Source organism: Leptodactylus fuscus, chromosome 10 (genome assembly GCF_031893055.1).
Source record: "Leptodactylus fuscus isolate aLepFus1 chromosome 10, aLepFus1.hap2, whole genome shotgun sequence".
NCBI classification, from domain to species: domain Eukaryota; kingdom Metazoa; phylum Chordata; class Amphibia; order Anura; family Leptodactylidae; genus Leptodactylus; species Leptodactylus fuscus.
Window position 1 is genome coordinate 11,688,649 of NC_134274.1, and position 23,639 is coordinate 11,712,287.

General features: G+C 43.6%; 1 protein-coding gene across 1 annotated transcript in view; it reads right to left on the reverse strand.

Annotated features, from left to right (window-relative positions):
* Positions 1-3,271: 3,271 nt before the first annotated feature.
* The window catches only part of ENTPD1 (ectonucleoside triphosphate diphosphohydrolase 1), a 36,949-nt gene continuing 16,581 nt past the window's right edge, over positions 3,272-23,639 (reverse strand). Inside the window, exons 2-10 of the mRNA XM_075288281.1 lie at positions 14,201-14,328; positions 12,056-12,173; positions 8,976-9,126; positions 8,322-8,481; positions 7,803-8,018; positions 5,527-5,787; positions 5,002-5,127; positions 4,786-4,911; positions 3,272-4,592 (exon numbers count right to left, since the gene is read on the reverse strand). Coding sequence (XP_075144382.1) covers positions 4,386-4,592; positions 4,786-4,911; positions 5,002-5,127; positions 5,527-5,787; positions 7,803-8,018; positions 8,322-8,481; positions 8,976-9,126; positions 12,056-12,173; positions 14,201-14,328 — 1,493 coding nt within the window. The 3' untranslated portion in view covers positions 3,272-4,385. The remainder of the gene's footprint in view (positions 4,593-4,785; positions 4,912-5,001; positions 5,128-5,526; positions 5,788-7,802; positions 8,019-8,321; positions 8,482-8,975; positions 9,127-12,055; positions 12,174-14,200; positions 14,329-23,639) is intronic.

Below are 23,639 nucleotides of genomic sequence, written 5' to 3' on the forward strand. Positions count from 1 at the left end.
ACAGTGGCCATGTTCTCCATGTCCCCGGTAAACCCCTTTAGGCCAGGGCTGCACTGCAAATAGTGCACTGACAAAAAGTTGCAGTGTAGACAGATTCTTGGGATAGGTCCCCAAATCAGATCAGTGGGGGTCCGACACCCAGTACCCCCACCAATCTGCTGAATGCGAGCTGAGCTGCAGTAATCTAGCTTGGCCTCTACATTTCCATCTAGGTAACTGCTGATTGATGGGGGTGTTGGTCAAAGGAACCAAAATTTTGGGAAATCCATTGAAATCCCTGCCCAGGATTTATTCATACCACCGTTCCATTTGGAGCCTCCCTTGGCCAAATCTGTCAGCAAGAAAACTGCAGCGTGCAGCATTATTTTTAACACTAACATAGCCAAAACCCCCAAAGAGTCTATCATACAATAGGAACGCACAGTGTCACAGCTTATATGTGGTCCGAGCCTAACTGTATCATATCTGGAGTGGTTTAGCAATATTCCCTTGGATGGGACTGAGTCGTGGACAAAAGGGGCGCCGTTTCTGGAAGAAAGCAGCTAGGTTGTACTATTCTCAAGGCGATTAAGGGTTAAACACAGTGAACCGAAATGTATTTATGATGGCCAAATACTCTGCGGGCGATGAATGTTGGGAGTGCTGCTCCCTACACTGTCTATTACATTAGGTAACTGGAGGCTGAGATTAGTATCAAAGTCACTGACAGCAGCCATTACAAGACAGGATCGGTTGGGACTGGTCGTAAACACTTGAATACCTGTCACTATGAGCCGGGCCCCGCACCAGGGGCCTTGTGTTACTTTGATCCTAATCCCTGCCTGTATACCGGTATAGCCTGCTCCATGGTTGATTAGGACTATGAAGTCACCGAGGAGTCACGCTCCGGAATGTGCAGAACAATGGTGGGAACATTCATTTATTTTGGGAACCCAAAAAGTGAAAGTTTCATAGTAATAAACTCAAAGCACGTCACATCTGACATGCAGTATAAGGGCGCCTATCATAAATTAAGCGTGCCATCATTGGCATAAAGGTGTGCGTACAATATGTTGGCCTTGATGAATCCCCCCATTATACTTATAACATGGCAACAAAGTGTACAACTAACACAATAACCTACAATGAGAAGCGTCCGTCACATTCCATATACTTTACAGATCCTGCACCTTTAAGGGAAAGTTTGTTTGCCAAGACGTAGACATTACAGTGAGATTATACACGGGACTCGCTCACAATCTCTGACTACAGCTGCGATAGCAGTAACGTGTATAATTATAAGAGCCGGTTACTTACAAGCAATGATTAAATCTTCTCCGGTTAGAGACAGAAAATCTGGATATGTCGCCGCATAGAAGACTGAAAAACATTAATTAGAGCGCAGCGTCAAAACACATCAATAGAAAGCAAAAACAGAGGAGAATCTGACGGAAGCAAGAGCCGTGTAATGTGCAGAACGCAACACTGCTGCAAAGAGGAGGGAAAGGACACTCTGTGACATCACAAGTCTTACCCCGGTAACCCTGCCCCTCATTCTGTGACATCACAAGTCTTACCCCGGTAACCCTGCCCCCACTCTGTGACATCACAAGTCTTACCCTGGTAATCCTGCCCCTCACTCTGTGACATCACAAGTCTTACCCCGGTAACCCTGCCCCCACTCTGTGACATCACAAGTCTTACCCCGGTAACCCTGCCCCCACTCTGTGACATCACAAGTCTTACCCCGGTAACCCTGCCCCCACTCTGTGACATCACAAGTCTTACCCCGGTAACCCTGCCCCTAACTCTGTGACATCACAAGTCTTACCCCGGTAACCCTGCCCCCACTCTGTGACATCACAAGTGTTACCCCAGTAGCCCTGCCCCTCACTCTGTGACATCACAAGTCTTACCCCGGTAACCCTGCCCCCACTCTGTGACATCACAAGTCTTACCCCGGTAACCCTGCCCCCACTCTGTGACATCACAAGTCTTACCCTGGTAACCCTGCCCCTCACTCTGTGACATCACAAGTCTTACCCCGGTAACCCTGCCCCCACTCTGTGACATCACAAGTCTTACCCCGGTAACCCTGCCCCTCACTCTGTGACATCACAAGTCTTACCCTGGTAACCCTGCCCCTCACTCTGTGACATCACAAGTCTTACCCCGGTAACCCTGCCCCTCACTCTGTGACATCACAAGTCTTACCCCGGTAACCCTGCCCCTCACTCTGTGACATCACAAGTCTTACCCTGGTAACCCTGCCCCTGATTATGTGACATCACAAGTCTTACCTGTTAACCCTGCCCCTCACTCCGTGACATCACAAGTCTTACCCCGGTAACCCTGCCCCTCACTCTGTGACATCACAAGTCTTACCCCGGTAACCCTGCCCCTCATTCTGTGACATCACAAGTCTTACCCCGGTAACCCTGCCCCTAACTCTGTGACATCACAAGTCTTACCCCGGTAACCCTGCCCCTCATTCTGTGACATCACAAGTCTTATCCCAGTAACCCTGCCCATCATTCTGTGACATCACAAGTCTTACCTGTTAACCCTGCCCCTCACTCCGTGACATCACAAGTCTTACCCGTTAACCCTGCCCCTCATTCTGTGACATCACAAGTCTTACATGGGGTGTTCTTTAACAAAGCAAGGGCTTCGTATATTAGCAAACTATAGATAAAAGCTGAGACCAAGAATTCATAGGGGCGGTACATTTATATGGGTGGTACATTCATAGGGGCGGTACAATTAAAGGGGTACAGATGTAGGGTTAGCACATTCATCAAACACATAACAAATATAATAATACAATAAAACTAAGAAACCTGATATGTTTATTTCATGTAATATAGAACTACATACATTTTATAAAGTACATAAAACACTCATTTGTTGTTGTTTTTAGAATAAATTCCCTTTCCGATCTCTCCCAGACCAGACATAGCTGCAAACACGGCTACTACATAAATAGGGTATGGACCGCTGGCACTGCCCCCCACTATGTCACAGCATTTGTAGGGATGACAGTGTGCAGTAGGGCTGTATAGGGCTGTATACTCGTGAACTGTGATCAGCAGGACTTATCAGAAAGACATTGAGATACCTGCATGCAATGACCTTAACCAGTGTATGCCAATGGATAGGTTATCAATATTAAGTTCCCAGAAAGACCCTTTAAAGATAACTTTTCATCATCTCCAACTATTCACATCCTTCAATAGGCACCGCTCCACTGATTCTGACACAGTTGGATTTTTTTCTCTAGCCCCTACCATTCTTGAGAAATCAATGCTGTTAGTTTCAGCACCCAATATATTAATTAAGATCCCTACTGTAAGGTGGGCGGTCCTAGACTTCAGCAGACAGCATGGGTCCGCCCACCAAACAGTAGGGAGCTTAACTGGCACATTGGATGCTCAAAGTTACTGAAAGGATTGCTCGGGAATGGAGAGGGCTAGAGAAAAAATTCCAACTAAGCTGGAATCAGTAGATCGGTGCCTATTGGAGGATTTAAAGAATTGGAGAGTGAAAGGTGCTCTTTAAATAACAAAAGCCTAGTCTTCACTAAGGGGGAGCTTAAGAGCTTACTTCACACCATAGAGATCAATATATAAACCGTATGCAGTCCACTCCTCAGCTCCCCCTAGTGCCGACAATGGGATTAAGCACAGAATTTTTTTTAATGTCAAACCTTTTCTAGTCAGGAGAGGTAAACAGACACGCAACGAATGAATAAAAAAATTAGGAATGTATGGTCCCTTTATCAGACAGGTGATAAAACATCCTTTTAGGGTATTTCTACAAAAAAATAATCATCTTCATCAACGTGAAAAATATTCCTTGCACTTAAAGACACAGTGTCTGGTCAAGCACTCACACCACAGTGACATTGGAAGTTTTTGCTGCTTTTTCTATATAAACATTATGTGTCAGAGTACACAATAGCAATGCTATGGCTTTCTTGACAAGGACGAGGGGATGCAACCTATTATAAATGACCAGGGCTTATAAAAATACAATAATAGACCTAGTTATATGATGTCACCTGAGATCAGTTTTTTTTGTAGTTCTGAACGTAAGCCCCATCGGTACGTTCAGTGATATTTTTTTATTTTATTTTAGTCTAGTCTACTCACAGTCTTCCATCATGTTCCTCTTGAAAAAATAATCTTAGTTAAAAGCTTCATAAATATGAAGTTGATAAAATATTCCATTCGAGAACAATAGTTGTGCTCCAAGCATGGCTTGTATGGTCCCACAAGGTAAGAGAAGGCCCAAGGTTCTCTTCTTGTCTTGGCCGATCCAGTCCGCAGAGTCACCATAGGAATCCATGGCAAAGGCAAATCCACAGAACAACTCTCAAATATAGCGATCCATAGTTTTAGAGGTTCCTAAATGATGCCTTTCTGTAGACATTTTGGCTTCCGGAAACTTAGCCAGCAAGTCAAAAGGACAAATAGTAAGAAAACTGAGAAAAAGACCATGACTCCGATGTATCCACCGTGAGATAGAGGAGGAGAAGGAGGAAGCTCTGATGGGATCATATTGGTTAAATTGAGCATGTATCCAAGAGTCCATCCAGCATCACTGCCATGGATCTGGGGAACAGAAAAATGGTTGGAACTATATCTATGGAAAAATCTAGATTGAAAGATATAGACTCAGATAGATAGATAGATAGATAGATAGATAGATAGATAGATAGCTAGATAGATAGATAGGAGATAGATAGATAGATAGATAGATAGATAGATAGATAGATAGATAGATCCTCTAATAGCATAGCATTACCTTTCCTAAAAATGTGATATCTTTCCAGCTACTGGAGTTAAAGCCATAACCAAGTTCAAGAAGCGTTAGAATGTAGACTCCGGAAAAACAATATTCACTTAGATATTTTTCCTTGACTTTTCCGGACTCGCTCTTTACCTTAATGAAAAGAAAAAGGAGACAAATTTTAGAAATCACAGCTGACCCCATGTCCCCTACATCCGACGTGGGTAACACTAAGAGCCTTGCCTCACTCCAGGGTTTTGCGCAATGTCTTTCCACAGTCGCTTTCACCTCGTCCAAGGAGAACTTCTCCTTGCTTAGCTTTAAAAAGTCCATAACAAAAAAGAATGCGGAGAATGCCTGTAAGAAGATGAGATCTATGTAAGGAGATGTAGGTTATATCCCGGGCAGTGGGGACACAACATGTACAGTAGTTCTCGAGATGAGGTTACAACTACAACGCCCAGCAATCTAGGGAAAAGTACCAGTACGTTCTAACATGGGGTATCAGGGACAAAATGTCATGAAACTGGGCCACCAGGAACAGAATGCCATGATACTGGGCCACCAGGAACAGAATGTTATGACACTCAGCCACCAGTGAAGGCACCAAATATGTGTATACGGCCCATGGCTACTGATATCTGATGGATAAGCATGGAACGTCCTACAAATATCACCAATATCTATTGACTATTTGGAAAGCCACCCACTTCTCCACACCCAGCCCTGTACCAAGCACGAAGAAGTCTTACTTACCCCAAATTCCCCTTGTAAAACTGGCTGGAAAATGCCATTGAATGAACATCTGGAGTAGCTACAGTGGGATTTATTTAAGATTTCCTGGACATTTTGCTTGCATAGATTATAATTTCCCGTCCCCTCGATTCGGATGCTCGGCGGTGCTGTTGGCGTCTTCCGATCGGACACGCAGGGACTATTGTAGAAATCACTTGTGTTGAGATTCCTTGTATATCCTGAGTTAAAGCAGGGATCCAACAGGGAGTAATTGTGTATGTTCTGTAATGGAGAACAATGTAGGGATGGTCAACGAGACATGGACTGAATTCGGATATGCATTCTGCACCCTGAATACAGGCCTGTGCACACCTCCAAGCTGTTTGGGGCCCCAATGAATTTTCTACTATACCATACCTTGTGTGTGATTTCTTTTTTCCAGATTGAAATATTGTGGACTAGGATGGATTGCTACGTAATAGTTCTAATGCTACAATATGGACTCCAAAGCTTCCCCCAGACATGGGGATAAATTGCTAAGATTGGAAAATCCCTTTAAGATCAGTAGGCATCCCATACGTACCATCACTTTATAAGATGGAATACCCCTTTAACAGGCCATAACTTAAAACGATGGATTCAACGCTAGGCTTATCAGACTAAAATATATCTTGTCACCGAGCGTTCGTCTCCATCGGGATCATTCTTATACCCCACAATTGATGCTGAAAAAACATAATTTTCCAACCTAGCTCAGCCATCTTTTTCCTGCCAGCTGCACAATGGCGGCAATTAAGTGTTTTTTATTGTTCCCCTTCCCTCCCGTTCTAGACTCGGGGTTATTATATCACTTGCTTCATATAGTTACAGAGTATTTTAGTTTGCTAATTGTTTCTACAAATTGCTCTGTGATTCTTGTTTCGCTTCTGAAACTTTTTTCGCTCCGGCGGTTTTGAAGTTCTGATTATTTATAGCCAAATATTAAGCCGCTATCGCGCGAAGTACGGGATTTTTAGGCTTGGGATGGGTAAATAAAGTCTATTGTGCTTTAGTGTCGCCTTTCAGTATATTTTGGGTATTATTATCTAGTGATTAGGGATCACATTATGTTACGGAATTTTATCATTTCTGAAATTTTCGATGTTTATATATAGTTCAGTACTGTCCGTGGTACAAGAATAAATTACTGTAGAATTTTTTTGTTTTTTTTAGAAAAAGTCACAATTTTTTCTATCACCATGGAGGGGGGATCATGGTGGGCATCAGTCATGAAGAATCGGAGAATGGGACGTCTGAAAATGATGGTGGTACAAGCGCCTCCAGCAAGTCTGCACAGTACCAGGTGGCTGCTATAGTCTCTTGTAGATGCCATGTAACCAGGGACAGATTCACCCATGGGTACAGTAAGTTCCTAGAGAAAAGGGCATCTGCTGAAGGGGGCTTAAAGTTGTCAAAATTTTATATTTGTTCATGTCTGAGAACGTCATGTGACTAGTTTCCTTGGCAAGCAGACTGACCTTGTGGAAAAGTGTTTTGACACTGGGTCACCAGAGACAAAATTGTATAAAACTGGGCCACCCGGGACAAAATGTTATAAAACTGGGCCACCAAGGACAAAATGTTATAAAACTGGGCCACCAGGGATGGACTGCTATAAAAATGGACCACCCGGGACAAAATGTTATAAAACTTGGCCACCAAAGACAAAATGTTATAAAACTGGGCCACCAGGGACAGAATGCTATAAAACTGGGCCACCAGGGATGGAATGCTATAAAATTGGACCACCCGGGACAAAATGTTATAAAACTGGGCCACCAGGGACAAAATGTTATAAAACTGGGCCACCAGGGATGGAATGCTATAAAACTGGACCACCCGGGACAAAATGTTAAAAAAAACTTGGCCACCAAGGACAAAATGTTATAAAACTGGGCCACCAGGAACAAAATGTTATAAAACTGGGCCACCAGGAACAAAATGTTATAAAACTGGACCACCCGGGACAAAATGTTATAAAACTGAGCCACTAGAGATTGAATATTATAAAACTGGGTAATTAGGGACAGAAGGCTATAAAACTGAGCCACTAGAGATTGAATATTATAAAACTGGGCCACCAGGGACAAAAGGCTATAAAACTGGGCCACCAGGGATAGAATGTACAACACTGGGCTTTCAGGGACAGAAACTAATGACATTGGGTCACCAGAGGCAGAATGTATTGCTCTGGGCCATCAGGGACAGAATTTTATGACACTGGGCCACCAATGACGTAATGGTTGTATTATACATACCGCTATACTGTTCGCCAGCTGCAGGCGGAGGGCCTGGTCTTTCCCATAACATAGAAAGCTGTGCGTATAGACATTGTAGGTTCTTCCATACAATCGGAAGTGCAAGGAATTATCTTCTGATTCGATATTTTCATTGGACTCAAACGTGATCTGTGTTGAGGCTCCTCCGAGATCTAGAGCACCTGATGTTGTTACTGATCTAGAATGTGACAATTCCTATAGGAATTTAAAAAATATAGTTACATTTAAAAATTTTTTTGAATTCTACAAGGAATAAACAAATATGACCACCAATAGTTCCGCCCCCAACGTCTCGGTCTTGGCCTTTGCCTTCTTCTGGATCAACAATTCAGGGTAACGGGTTAGACATCTCCTATTAGTTGGTTTAGTTTACGGCAGAAAAAGGCACCAAAACTTTTGCACCACAGCGTTATACATTAGGCCACACCCCTTTTTCCAAAACCACGCCCCAAGCCCGCCGTCCCTTTAATTAAAAAAAGGATAAAGAGTTGCACTAACTTGTTTAAAGTTCCCTAGAAGATAGTTAATAGTGATCCAACCATAGGCTCCTTCTTCTTGTCCTGTGATTATTCTGGCACCTTGAAAATCAAAGGGAGAAGCTCGCAACGTGTTCTCCACTGAAGCCAGAACCTCGTCGGCCACCGCCCGGTTAGTGAGCCTACAGCAGGAGAAGACTGTTAGTAAATGAATAGATGGGGCAGTAATAAATCATCATTAGCAGTCAGATACTTGCTCGACTATGAACTGATCCTGAGATACTCTGACACTAGGCAGAGACTTGGCTGTGAAGAGACTGAGCATGTGCGTCTACCAGTACTCAGCACATTAGGTGGACATGCTCATTGCTATACAGTCTGAACACCAGGTGGTGCCATACCATGTAAATAAACGTCACAGCTCCTTACTGGATCATGTGAATGTTACATAGTGTTCATTTTCTTATACGATATTTAATAGTAAGGCAACCCCTTTAACTAATACTGGGGCACCGCCAAGTAGTGCACCAGTATAAATCGGACACCATCAGAATGCAGAGTATGGGACACCTACTGAGCAGGGACAGGTATGACAGTTTATATAGCACTGTCTCCTTCTTATAGCTCAATATTAATCGAAACTGATGTGTCACGAGAACTTGGCAAGGTAATATACCTGAGAAGTCTCATTCCAGCTGTGGCCCCTAGATACACAGGTGTGTCCTTCCGCTTACTGGCTGGAATCACTTTTTGGGCTTTGTCTATGCAATACTGAAGAGAAAGACCAGCATTCACAGGCTTCAGGTAGTAGCTAGATATACCATTACCTTTTTGGAAGAGAAAACAAAAAGTTATGTGATTCCCTTATTGCCTCCTACCATCTATGTCTTCCAATTTCATGTCTACAAGGCATAAATCTTTGTAGTACTGCAGAGCTCCAAATCTGCAAAATTAAAGGGGAACTGTCCCAGGACCCTGTGAATAGGGTACAAGTATAATTTGGTGTACAGCCCCTTTAACTTTAAAGAGGCCCTGTCATCAGTTCTGAAAAGCCCAATGACATACCCCATATGAGCGGCGACGTCACCCTAAACATTTAGGTGTTTTGTTTATCCAAATCTGTTCAGCTATTCCACAGATATAAGGCTTTTTAGCGTTGGGTGGTCAAATGGGTGGTAACCAGTGGCGTAAATACCGTGGTAGCAGTTGCCACAGGGCCCAGGACATTAGGGGCCCGGTGGCAGCCGCTACCGCTGCTTTTTTTGTTTTTTTTTTAATAGGCCGTTACCCACTGGAGTTACTCCAGCCATTAACGGGCCCTATATACTTACCGATCCTGGCAGGGGCCGGGATTGGTAAGTGACGGCGCAGGCCCCACAAGCACTATTATACACGGGGGGGGGGGGGGGTCTTTTTGGACCCCCGAGTATAATCATCGGAGGCCCGGGAGAAGTAAGATAACATAAAAAAAACTGTGTTACTTACCTCTCCAGGCTCCGGACAGGCTTCAGCCTCGGTCACATGACATCCCGGAAGATGACCGACAGCGACGGAGAATGCAGGGGAGTCGGGAGATAGGTAAGTAACAGTAGTTTGTTATGTTTATATCCCTCTGGGTCTCCGATTATTATACTCTGGGGTATCCAAAGTATAATAATTGTTCATGTGTGTCCACAATGGGACATAATACTGTGTACTGGGGCCACTATGGGACTTAATACTGCGTGCAGGGGCCACTATGGGGCATAATACTGTGTGCAGGGACCACTATGGGGGATAATACTGTGTGCAGGGGCCAATATGGGGTATTATAGGGTGCGCAGAAATGCGTGTGGGGGGGGTGGCAGTAGGGGTCAGTTGGTCGAGGTCTTCAGCGTCGGTCAGGGGGGCTCCATGTCAAAAGTTCGCCACGGTCCCCGCCATTCCTAACATGACATACAGCACACAGAGAAACCACCCACTTGCCTAGTAGACCCTAATTTGCATCAACCAAAAAAGGGCTTATATCTGTGGAAAGGCTGAATGGATTTGAATACACAAAACACCACGTCGCCTTTGAGATAAGGTATGTCACTGGGCTTTTTAGGAGCGATGACAGGTATTGTTTAAAGTTAAAGGGGTTGTAACATAAATTAAACTTGTCCCACAGGGTCTTGGGACCTCCACCGATCATTGTGGTCCCGAGGACCTACTTTCAATACAATGATGTTTACGCATGTGCACAATCCATTCTGAATGCTGAACTTGGATTTCTTCATAGTGGCAATGCACATGGGCTTAGATAGAAACTTCCATTTTTCCTAGTCCCCGTGTCTGTTTCTCTCCTAGCTGTCTCACTTGGCTCCTCCTCCTTCTCCATAGATCTCTATATACGGCTGTAATCTGATACCCCTGTGATTTGCAAGACTGATTCAGCAGAGATTTCAGAGTGAATGTCAGTTTAGGAGAGACTAGGGATTGGAAAAGAGCCTGATAAGTGGAGAAAGAAGTATTTTTCTCTTATAAATTTCATATATTCACAGTCTGTTGAAAAGTTATGACCATTTCTTTTGTGCTACAAATCCTTTTAGGGGCCTAATTCAAGGCAGAAGGACAGACAGAGCCTGGGCCCCTAGAATTGATTTTGGCCTGGGGCCCACCATTCTGATACTGGACAGGTACACAGCCCTGATCATGGACAGCACATACAGAAGATGGGCCCCTGTCCATAAACAATCACCAATCCGTCATCGCTCTGATGTCATCGTTTATCACGTCTCCTGATTTTTCTCTGGTTATTTGCCAGCTTTGCTGTTGGCAGACATACAGCTCTGACATTGTGAGACAGAAATAAAATAAACATGTCATAAATCTGCCGTACTTTCCTTTACGTCCAAATTTAAGACTAATGGATGAGGGCCAGGACTTATGTTTTATCCAACTGGTGTTCACAGCTTTGGACTAAATTAGAAGAAAAAAACGGCTGCGCGCAGGAATCTCGGTCTCATTAATCACTCGCGGATGTCTATTTTTGGAAAGCCACAACACTATATCCTATTTCTTTAGTTTATGTTAGTCATAAGGACGGGTGAGTGGGGATAAAGAGAGCAATGGAGAAACAAACAGAGGTAACCGCACATTAGACAGCCCACATTCCTACAGGATAGATGTCCGAAGCGCTCGCCTCACACTTCTATAAACCCGCCATTGTTTCATAATATTAGAAAATTGGCACAAATTCTCTACTGTAAGTAACATAGATACATATAACTAAAGGAGTGGATATGCCTTTAAGGGGATATCTCGTGAAGACACTCCCATTGATCCACTGATCGCCTCTGATCTGGCTTCAGAAAGGAAAACCTTACACTGCACCAACAGTGGCCACTACAGGGGAAATGTAGTATTACATGCCATGAATGATTGACCATCATACTCATCCTGTTTTCAAAGCCCTCCATGGGTATATGGTGCAAAGGTTGAAAGCAACAGGTCCTAGATAACCTTGCTTGGTAAGGATTGAGGTTTATAAGTCCTAAATGGGACCATAGAAAGTAGCCCTTTAAAGAGGACCTGTGTGACCATTGACCCATGTAGATGTGCTTAATATATCCAATCAGAATCCAGAATCAGAATCCAACCAGAACCCAGATTCTGGTGAGTTAAGAGGGGATTAGCGATTGGCTTTAAGAACCTTAGTGCATGGAAGTTCTTCATCATTAGATAGATAGATAGATAGGAGATAGATAGATAGATAGATAGATAGATAGAACTAACCTTCAACTTTACATTCTTCTACCTGTTCCACAACTCCAGTGTCATTCTCCTTCTCTGCCGGCCACTGATATATATACAGGTTGGTGTGTGAGGAGCCCGCATCCAACACAATGCCATACTGGGGAGAAGCAGCACACCATTAGTTACTAACCATGTTTGTTCTTTGTGCAGCTTTACAGAAAGCCTTGAGAGTGACCCTGAGAGAAACAGGATTAATACAGAGCAAGTGAATACACTCTTGTAGAAGATGTCCACAGACCATTCTATGTGTTATGTGTATATACACTACTAGAGGGGTCATCTATTCAGGAGCCTCATCTCTTAGGAAGAGTGCAGAACGCTACAAAGACGGTCTCTAGCTCTGAAGGACCGTTCCTGTCCTCTAATATGCAGTCAACCCTTTGATATGAATGGACACTGTGTAATGCCTCATTTCTCCCATAGGGGCACTGCAGGGAAATTCAACACTTGTTGCCAGCTTCTCTATGTGACATGAACAAAGTAAAAAAAAAAAAAAAAAGTTTGTTAAACTTGTGTGTTGGATACATGATGTTTCTGTGCGGACACTATAGCCTATAGCTTTACTTTGACCGTATTAGATGTCTATGTAATCTATCAGATTCTAGTCTAGTCTGGAGGAGGATATGGCGGTGCGGTATGTTTCTGCATATACAATATCTCCCTCACACGTGAAGGTTTTTGTTGCTGTGCGTGAGATTCCTTACAGGTAGTGTCATCCTATTTATCAGAACCTGACATAATAAATGAGATAACCATAAGGTCTTTGTTGGGGAAATACGCCATGTTTGTCCTTTAGTTCTCTGGCTTCCTGCAAATGTGGGATTATTGATAACAAACTGAATGGAAGCCACCTGCTTGAATATGGATGCATCTATTTATAGACCTCGGATACGGCTACAGCACACGATCTGCAGGAAACTCGTCTTTGGCGTAGTAACTCACCTGTCTGCAGAATATGCTGATGTACATCTCTAGTGGCTGGGGATGAGAAGCTGTGACTGCAATCGTGATATATGGCCATTACATGGCACGTGTCCCAGTTATCGGAGCAATGTACATGCTGTACTAAAGCATATTATATGGGGTATATCTTTGGGCAACGTATGTCAGTACTATATCTTTAATCGATCACAAGTTCATAGGATCTCACCTGTCTATGGAGCTAAAATCATCTAAAATCAGTGCAAAAAAAGTTAAGTATTCAAAGATAAAACCCGGAGCTTAAGCTCCTCTCTGCACCACTATTGACAAACCCAGCAGAAGCTAAGCAGCCCCTATGCCTGCACCTTTCCTCTGTCAATAGACCCTGGCATCGGCGCATGCACGCCTATATAGGATAAATATAGGATGGCACATTGTAACATGTAAGAGCTGCCTAATTGTGTAATGCTGTATATAATCTTGCAGATTTGTCAGCAGTTTTAGTCCTGGAATGTGTCCCAGACTCAGTAAATGGTACGTTACAGTCTGAAGCTGACACTAATGAGGTTCTCTCCGCACAATGAAAATAAACCTGACAAGGAGAGATAAGGGATATTATTGAGGAGGCACTGCCATCTTAATTATGTGTTACAGAGATCCAGCCTCAAGCTTTCTTTACCAAAAGTTCCGTGACCCCACCATTCCCATATGTGCAACACTGACAATATTTACATAGGGAACCCTATCAGCCCCGTCTGTCTTGTAATAAGTCACTCAACTGCCCCCCCCCCAAAAAAAAAAAAAAAAAATAATAAAAATGTAGCAATCCTTCAATGAACAATGTTGTTGGAAATTCTAGAGCTTCCCATTTGTAACTATTTAGCAGATAGCACCTTTCCTGGAATCCAAAATTTAATGCAACTTTCTCCAAAAAACACACACTCCCTTTAAGAGAGATTTCCCCAAGATTGGGCATTGGAAAGGCTGAACATGCACACTGCCAGTCCATTCAATGTCTATGGAGCTGCCGACGATGGCCCTGTACAGTGCTTGGATATTTTTTGCAGCCTCATAGATTTTGAATGGAGTAGCACGGCACTACTCCATTCAACAAGGGACACAGGACTCCTAATCTAAAGTTTGGTGGGGGGTTCATCACTCAGACCCCCACTGAATACACATCTATGCTATGAATTGCCTTACCTTTAGGTTCTTTGGAAGAGGTCTGTTCTGCACCACGGCTACTACAATTAAAGCAATTATCCCCAAGATAAAAAGAACTCCTAGGATGAAGAGGACCTTTCTGCTCCATGTCTTCTTCTGTTTTGCAACTGCAGCAAAGCAAAGACAATGTAAATGCTAAATGTGTAGAAAAAATGAGTAAGTTACCGCCATATATGAGCACTCGTAACATCACACCAAATATTTTAATTAACTATCATCCCTTCTACTTCTGAAGGCATTCAGAATTAGTATCCATGGCTGTCTAAAACTTTTGCACAGCTCTGTACATTGTAGAACAGCTCTGTTCTAGGCAGCAGAAATGACCTAAGTTTGTAGCTGGGCCTCCAGCTATCACATGTGACCCCCTGGTCTGTACCCCCCCTATATTTATGCCCATACAGATCTCTTTCATACAACAGGGCTTAAGGTCTCCTGCCCTGAATATTAACTATGGAAAACTCTCAAGAAAGGAAGCCGAGCCTGTTATTTTTTTTTCCGCGTGATTGAAGAGGAGGAAGCAATACGTTGCTTTCCGGTGGAATTATGTCATAGAAGTGTAAGACGGGATTCCCTGCGGCATGGCCTTGTACAAATTAACAATCTGTACCATTCACTGCCTCTTACAAAGCACATTCTTTCCATCTGGATATATTCCCGCTCAGCCAAACACTGCAATAAAAGAAAAAGAAGTGCCCAAGATAGAATCGCTTTCCTTAGCTGAACCGCTTTTGTGACTCCATTTACATAATAAGCAAGAGAACAGGCCACTGTCTTGTTGGCACGGCTTGACATTAAAAGTGACCGCAATAAACTAGGCGTTTGTGTGCCGCAAACTGTGCAAGACCTGTTCTGTAGGAAACCCGTCATCTAGTAACAACCCAGAGGCCATGAGCTAGGATATTTAAGGAAGAGGTCCAGGCTTACAAAAAGCGACTTGTCTCCAGGGTATTAGTATCTGGATTGCTGTACCATAAAGGTTTATAAAATGTAATATCCTGTAAGATCTGGCCGGAAGATAACGCCCTAGAAATATCAATATTGCAGCACTTTGCACTTGATGTGTTTGGAGCCGGTGGAGAAGCTCGAGGTGCTCGATGTGCCACTTGGAAGTCAGGCACCTTATATGGGTCGGTTACAAGAAATTACAATTACGGGCGGCTAAATGTCCGGACTTACAGTAAACTAGGAAGCGTAAGAGGAATAACAAAGTGCCCTTTAATAGGTCCGATTCTTCAGGGACTCTTATCAGCAGAGAGAATCACAAAGCGTCGGAAAAGTCAAGGATAATGTACGAACATATTATAGCGCTTTCCCAAGCTAAGGAGTAGCACTGTATGCTAAACTCAAGCTCTCAATAAGATGGCCACCAAAAATCTGATTTATAGGGCAGCAATGGAACGGGGCCCCGGACCTCCAAGACGTCATGTCCTCAGCTCAGTGCCAGTGAGCCTCGACCTAAAGGCAAGAGAAATTTGGCTGGCTTAGAAGATACTTAAGTAACTAGCAGTGGTCACATCGGTCCTCATACCAACATGCATTATTAATCAGATTTTTGCCCGTAAAGGGGTTTTTCCTATGCGTAGTTCATCAACATCAGATTAGTCATCCAACACCTGACAGCCCCACGACTGGTGGTTCTCAGCAGCAAATGGAGCAAGAAGCAGATAGCGCTGTTCTCAGATATTGCAGATCAGTTCCCATTTAATTGAATGGGAGCTTGGCTGTAGTGACTCAATTCTGCCACTACACAGAGAACAGCGCTGTCTGCTTCCTGCTCCATTCTCTGTGCATCAGCTGCTGAGAACTGGTGATTGGATGTTGGGTGTCATCTGATGTTGATGACCTATCCTTAGGAAAACCCCTTTAAGAGCAAAAATCTGATTAATACTGAAGACAGACATGATCACAGCTTTCCATAAATGAATATAGGAAACATTGAAATATATCTTATTAAAGAAATCTGTTTCCGTCTCCACTTATTAAGTTGTCCCTCTTTATCTTCACTCAGGCTGTTTGCAAAGAATCCATTTATATAGCTAACACACAGAAGTCTATGGAGAGGGGAGGGGGATGAGGAGGCTGTTAATTGATTAATTGCTTCATTCTGTGCAGTGATGGAATTTTATCTTGAAATATACAGCAGTATCAGTTCGCCCTCACTCACAGTTTAGCAGAATGTAGCAGCCGCAGTTTCTAGCAACCTCTGCTTTCCATAGACATCTATGTATAAAAGTAACTCAGCCTGATAAGTGGAGAAGGAAACAGATTTCTTTCATAAGATATATTACACAGTTTCTTATATTCACCTGTACTATTCATCTACGAACAGTTATATAGTTGGAGGTCCACTTTAAGTCTGTTATAACTGCATCAATGTTGTATAAGGTGGAGCATTACAATTTTATACGCAAAATAGCATTGACGCGTCATTGTACAAAGGGAACGTTATAAAAGAACAAGTCATAAAATGTACATAAAGTAGCATCAAAAGCAAAACCTTCAACAACCACCTCTCCGTCCACGGGTTACAGACTACACACAAATATCCGAAGGCTTTTACAAGCAAATAATGTCAGATTATAATAGATTTACAGGCCATTTGTAGACATGCTACAACTAGCGCAGAGCACAGGTTCAGCTGCACGGGGGCCCTGAAAGGAAGTCAATAGAGATGAGCACATTCTGTTGTCTGGGTTTTGCAGACAGACTATGCAAATAGACTTCTTAGGTATTGACAAATTTAAAGGGGTTGTCTCATAAAGAATGAAATTGGCGACGCAGTTCTGGCTTGTCTAACCATTGCTAATAAGCCGCGTGTATCCATTTCATCCAAGTCAATGGAGAAGAGTGAAGGTAAGTCATCACTGATGCATGGCGATCCTGCACATCACAGAATTCTCTAGGACTTTCTAGTTTTGTAGACAGTAAATCACCCTTCGTCTTTAGAATAACGCACCTCGAACTGACAGACGTCCTGGCTAGTGGAACCCTTAGCATGTCCTTCACCTGTCTACATAAGCCGATGGCAAAAACCCCTTCAATCTCTCGCACTCCACATTGTAATGAAATCAGGGTGCCTGCGGTCGAAGTGTCCAGAAACGCGTCAAACCTTCCAGGGTACGGGGGATGAAGGATTCATGACAGCAGCTGCCAAGTTCTATCTCATTTCACATTCAGAGTGTATGTTCTAGCTCAACTTTTTAATGTATGGATTCAGCTGGTCGGTGACTATTACATATTCTTCCTCTAGTAGTCCTCAACCTGACACTGACCGTATACATCCACCAGACGCTATAAACATAACCCTAGCCATGAAACGTCCTAAACCAACAGTATGTCTAAATATATGCATATATTACACAGCGTGCACGGATTGTCGTATTTCACAGTAAAAATACTTAAAGGGATTCTATCAGGATCAAATTATCTTCCAGTCTAATAATAATGCCATATAGGGGGGCTTTAATAGGAGCAGGAGCATACTTTTGTGGCCACAATCCGATGAAATAATGCAGAGGTAATCATCTTTTTATGGATATGTAAATCAGCCTGCAAGTGCACTGGGGGCGGAGCCTGATTGACCAGATTTGCAACAAACCGTTTCAAGTGACCCATTTCTCCCATGGAATCACCACCAAACCCCCCTTCAGATGCTATGAATGATATTTTCAACTTCTGTCAGTCTCATCACTGTCTGCTGACAAAACGGACACATCAGGTCCCGCCCCTGAGGAACTTGCAGATTGATTTATATAGCTTTAAAAACATGATTATTTCTGCATTGCCCATACACAGTCGCGCACATGACAACAGAACCGGGTATGGAAATGCTTACCCTGCTTGCTGTGATAATGGTAATGGATACTTCTTAAGTATTAGTTGAACCATATGCAGTTAGCTCCCCCTAGTGGTGGGGCGTGAAGTGAGAATTATCAAGTTTAACAAGTAAGAAAAAACAAGACTCTCTCTACATAGATCAAGGCTAGATTTAAGGCTAGGCACAAGGGACACATGTCGCACGCTCTTCATTATACAAACTCCCAGTAAAGCTGGTTCTTTTGATCCGGTTGCTAAAATAACGACCAGATCGGAAAAGCCAGTGGTTGGGCAAAGACAGCGATTATATGGGTACACTATATTACTCATTAAATGAATGTGGCTCCCTCCAACAAAGTCTGGAGGATTTGCTGGTCTGTAGCTCACATAGACTTCAATAGAGAGGACCACTATAGGTCCCAAAAGTAGAATATTTTTTGCCCCTGCAGACAGTACAGGGAAAAAGTGTCTGATCGCTAGGGTGCCCAATGGTCATAAGAATGGAGGGAATGATGGAGATAGAAGAGTACAGCACCCATGAAGATGAATGAAGCTAGGGTCAGACTTGCACAGGGTATGTAAGGACCCCTATTTCAATGATCAATAAGGGATCCCAGCAATCCAACATTTTATTAATATTTATAGCACTACGGTACATAACTGATGTCATTCACAGACCCCCAACCATACGTATATACAGTGATGTGGCCGCTTTGTCGCAGTATGGGCACCATGCGTCACGACATGTTAATCATTCCCATATTGAAACCAACCATCTCTGTTATTCCAGGCCATAATTAGGTCTGTGTAATACGTAGGATGAGCGATGATAGCACCTGTTGACAATTTAAAGCAATGATGACGCCTCTTTACCAAATTCTAGATCCCACGTAAGATGACAAATCCTCGGCTCCAAGTGCTCAGAAGTAACACACAATGCCCAATCAAGTCCTCGGAGTTGTGCTAATTGCAGCTATTCAGCAAGGACGGCCTGCTACGTCGTCAGTCACACACGCCTAATGTTCACTTTGCATGTAATCAGATGCTCACACATTCTCCGTTTTGCACAACCTGTGACGCCAGATCTGCTCTTGACGTCCGACGGGGCTGTTTGGCAGATGCGACATCAATTGTGAATGCTGTGTCACACTGCTAAATAAAGATGCAGATTTTACGTACAGAAGTTACCCCCGCGGCGACTCGTTTTAACCATTTTTTGGCTGACGAACTTCTTCGTGTAACATTCCATGCTACGGTATCGCTGTGCCATATGTTGTGTTGTAACGTTTCATGAAAGAGGCCAAGAGTGTGTGTGATGTAAGGATGTGCGTGCCATAAGGACAGATCAGGCTATGTGCGCCTTGGATAAATCCCAGATAGACCCATTTTTCTACAGGACTATCCTTTCCAAAAGAACTACTGTACGCGCTTAGAGTGTAGCCACACTATGTACATGAGTCCAAAACTTCCCCTGCCCATGGCAATGGAGGCACAATTGGAAGGAAATACCTTGGGCACACATATTTATACTTACACCCTTCAGCCGCTGGTATTAGCCTTCTCGTTATGCAAACATGGGGGTGAAAAATTTGTCCAAGGGTCATGAAAGGGCAAACACCAGGGCCTTCCACCCAGGGTGGCAAAAATTGGCACCATAATGGGAGCCCCAGACTGATCTTTGCTGAACGGACAATAAAAATGGATACAGCCAAGGTTAAAGAGGCCAAACCCTATGGCATTTTATAAAGGGGTTTTGGGGACTTACAAGAGTCATGTCCTGTGCTTAGGATAGTTTGTCAATATGTGATCAGTAGGGTCCAACCCCTGGAACCTGTCAAGCAGCCAAACACGATCCCAGAAGCAAATTTTTTAAACGTATAAGTTATAGTGACCTGTCCCAAGTTTTGACCAGGTCATACGGTGTACCGCTAAGTGTCAGCTGTAATATACTGCTTATACCTGCTCTCAATGGCATGGGCTAAGCACCAGAAGAATGGCACTATTGCCAAAGGGTTAAAACATAAAGGGTAACTGCTAAAGTTTCATTCCTTCCTCTGATATAAGACTCTCCAACCGGGCAAATCACGGCCATCGTCCTCCACACGTTATAAAGTAAGTGCGTCTTGGTATAACTTCCATGGAACAAACACTATGGCGCCCCCACATGTCATGGATGACTTGGGGCATGGTACCAGTACGTCATGTGTGGGATCCTTTATGTTACATATTTAAGATGTACATAAGTATTAAGAAGAAGAAATATTCTTCCAGGCTTGAACATAAACACAATGAGAGATAAGAGCCAAAGATTTATCGCTATAGTAAAGTATAGAAGGCTGCGGTGCAAATATTTACTTTATGTATGGCGCAGGTGGAACCGCTCTGGTCATAAAGGACTCAGCTGCTGCAAAACATAATGAGAAGGAGTAAAAATAATAAGGGATATTGTATCACACCCCGCAGAACCTTCTTTATAACCCAGGACATATCAATTATTGCACCCTAGGTCTTAGAGGAACCCGGGCCTTTTTAGTTGTTGGGCCCTAGGTCTGCTATCCTGGTAGTTACACCCCTGCATCTGTTATCCAGTGACTAGGGGGTGCCAGGTGTCTGATCCCCACGTTCTCATAATGAGGACCCCTTAAAAGGGTCACAATTATTGTCCTTGTCATAGGCATATTGGACTGTAATGTCTAGCTGCCTATAGCGAAATACAGAAAACCCTACAAAGAATTTAGCTCAGGCCATTTGTAGGGTCAGTGGTCTTGTTTTCCCTTGTGCGGAATGCTCTGGGTATGACGAGCTTCTTGCATGTTTTCCATAGGTTTTGCTATAGGACTTGACAACGCCATAAAATATGCATATAAAAATGTCATGAAAAACACAGGAATTTTCCCACTAGATATCCCAACAAGAGGCGTAGCTGTAGGGGGAGCAGAGGTAGCAATCACAATGGGATCCCATTACCTGAGGGGCCCAAAGTTTTCACTACAACACAAGTACACAGAAGCTTCAGAAGTTATATATGGGGCCCGGCTTATACGCAGTCCTATGGGAAAGGGCCCTTGGTCATGTAAAATCCGAGACCTAGATGTCAATGCTCCAGCATTCCTATGCTGCTGGGTCTACCGATAGGGAACCCGATTATTGTATTTTTACAACCCCACATAGCCCTGCAGAGATTTTCCATAAGGTCACGATGAATCATGAATACAGAAGACTCTCTCAGAGCTCGCACATGGTATCACAAACCTCAGGAATGTGCGGCAGACAGAAGGGAACGGAGGAGGATGAGCGCTGACACTCTATGAGATGAGACTTGCTGACAAAGCTCGCAGCAGTGATGGAGCAGAGGACACCTGCACGACCCAGCAGAGGCAGCTCACGATTAGTCACAGGTCATTGTTGGATCTGGATGAGATCACTTTATTGTAATTGAGGGTTGTAGGGGAAAAATAAATGATGCTGACAACATTAAATTACACCCTGTATGTGCCAGATTGTATCCTCTAGTACAATCTTAAAGTGCACCATCCCTATATACACAGTGACCCCTGAGTCCTTCTACATGACCAATACATGTCGACCACCTGCATTGCAGATAATGAAAGCAAAAGTGGTCATGTTGCGACACACAAGACGGCAATATCATAGTCACCAGATCCTGCTGGATCACTTGGTATTGTTCTGGGACACTTTAGACTCTACTTGGTTTTCCTTTCCCTCCATGGCTTCGAGACGCTTCTTCTTCTCCTAGACGTCGTTACACAATGAGCTGAGAGACAATAAAACTGTGACGGGTCAACGGTGGGAAGGGGAAGTGGTTTCATTGTGTAAAAGCAAACCAGCCATAGAAAAGCGCAGGCAACACGGGGGGCAAATGTCGCGCACGCCAAATCTTTACCCCAAAGCCAATCTATATCAACTCCTTCCTGCGCCTGGGGACCCAGCAACTGTACAAGTGTCCATCACAACCCGACCCTTTTATTGCTTGTTATTGCGTAGCTATATCAATGTAGGAAAACCTATTCTAAAATCTTGGCTTCCACATCCAGGATTCTTACCCTTGTGTCCTGATCTCTTGGGCTGTTGTGAATATTTCCTTCTTGGAAGCCTAACCTTTCCTAACCAAGACGACCCCATTTTTACTCATTGGAAAACTTTTTTTGGACAAAGCGCAGCTGAAGGTGGAAACGGCCGAGAAAAACAAGCAGATTTCCATTCTTAGTTCACTATGTAGGAAAGATAATGAATAGACTCCCGAGAGCAACGTCGGTATCCTGTGTACCAAGGGAAGCCTTGACTGTGCAGAAATATCACTAAGGTCACGGTTTTTGTGTTGCCGCCGTCCACTGCGGTTTCCAGTTTCACGCTGGTTCTCAATAGAGAGATTGTACAACGGAGGGATGTCTTCTTCCATGGCCAAGTTTAGTGCAGCAGATAGACACATCCTCAAGACGCTTTGAAGGCTAAAACATACAAATTACACTAACATCAAAGAAATCGGGCTCTTGTTTAACAAGCGGGAGACAGACAGACTGCCCAGCAGCCCCATGTAAGGAGATGAGTGCACGGCCAAATCCAGTAACACTCATACTGGTATGTATAAAGCAGATTAGCCAACACTCCTGATAGATCCATTTTAGTAAATTCTTCCATTCCCCATTAATGGGTATCACCATTTTCCTTTTCAATGCGATGTGTCTCTGCACAGTCTAAGGCTGGCTTCACAAAAATGGATTGGGTCCAGGAGATACAGATCAGATGTTGTCAGTATTTCCCAGACTTCCAGCAATATATGCATCTATGATGATAGTCCCCGATTCTTCATGGCTCTACTGACCCATACAGAGAACAGAATTAGGCCACGTCCACACTACAGTTGTTAAAGGGGTATTCCCACGTTGCATACTCACCAGTCTTCACTGCTGTAAAATCTTCTTTCTTCCTGGTTTCTTGCATCATTTGGTGGGCGGGGTTTCACATGCAACCTGTCGTTTAGCTCCACCCCCAAATTAGTGTGTAGCTCTGCCCACCGCACAGCGTGATCCTATGGGGTGGATGAAGGGCCTGTGATGTCATCAAAGGTCCTTAAACACTATATGCACAATATTGGACTATGAAGTACAGGCAGGAGCAACTCCATTCTGTGTTACATACAGAGACTGCCTGTCTCTGCCATAATGAACACAATTGAATTAGCTAGCCTGATAACTGGGAGAACAGAAGACGTTCAGAAATGAAAGCAGCTCCTCTCCCCTATCTGAGAGCAGGAAGCTAGGTCACGTGGTGCAGACACAGGAATAGCTAGAAACACAGGCTCGCTCCCTGCACTTAGCCCCCTCCTCCCTCCCCCCTGAGAGCAGCAGATACATCACTTGACTTTTGAGCAGATAAGTCAAGGGCTGTGGCCACAATGAATTGAATAAAGTAAGATAGTGGACAAACAAAGCAGTTTTGCTGAAGCAGTGTATTTAGGAAAAGTCTTACATCCACATTAACAAGCAGTATAGATAGGATCCTTGTGATGGGACAACCCTTTAATGTCCGTTGCTGTCATCTGTCATAGGATGACAGCAACGGACATTAACTGTAGCAAACA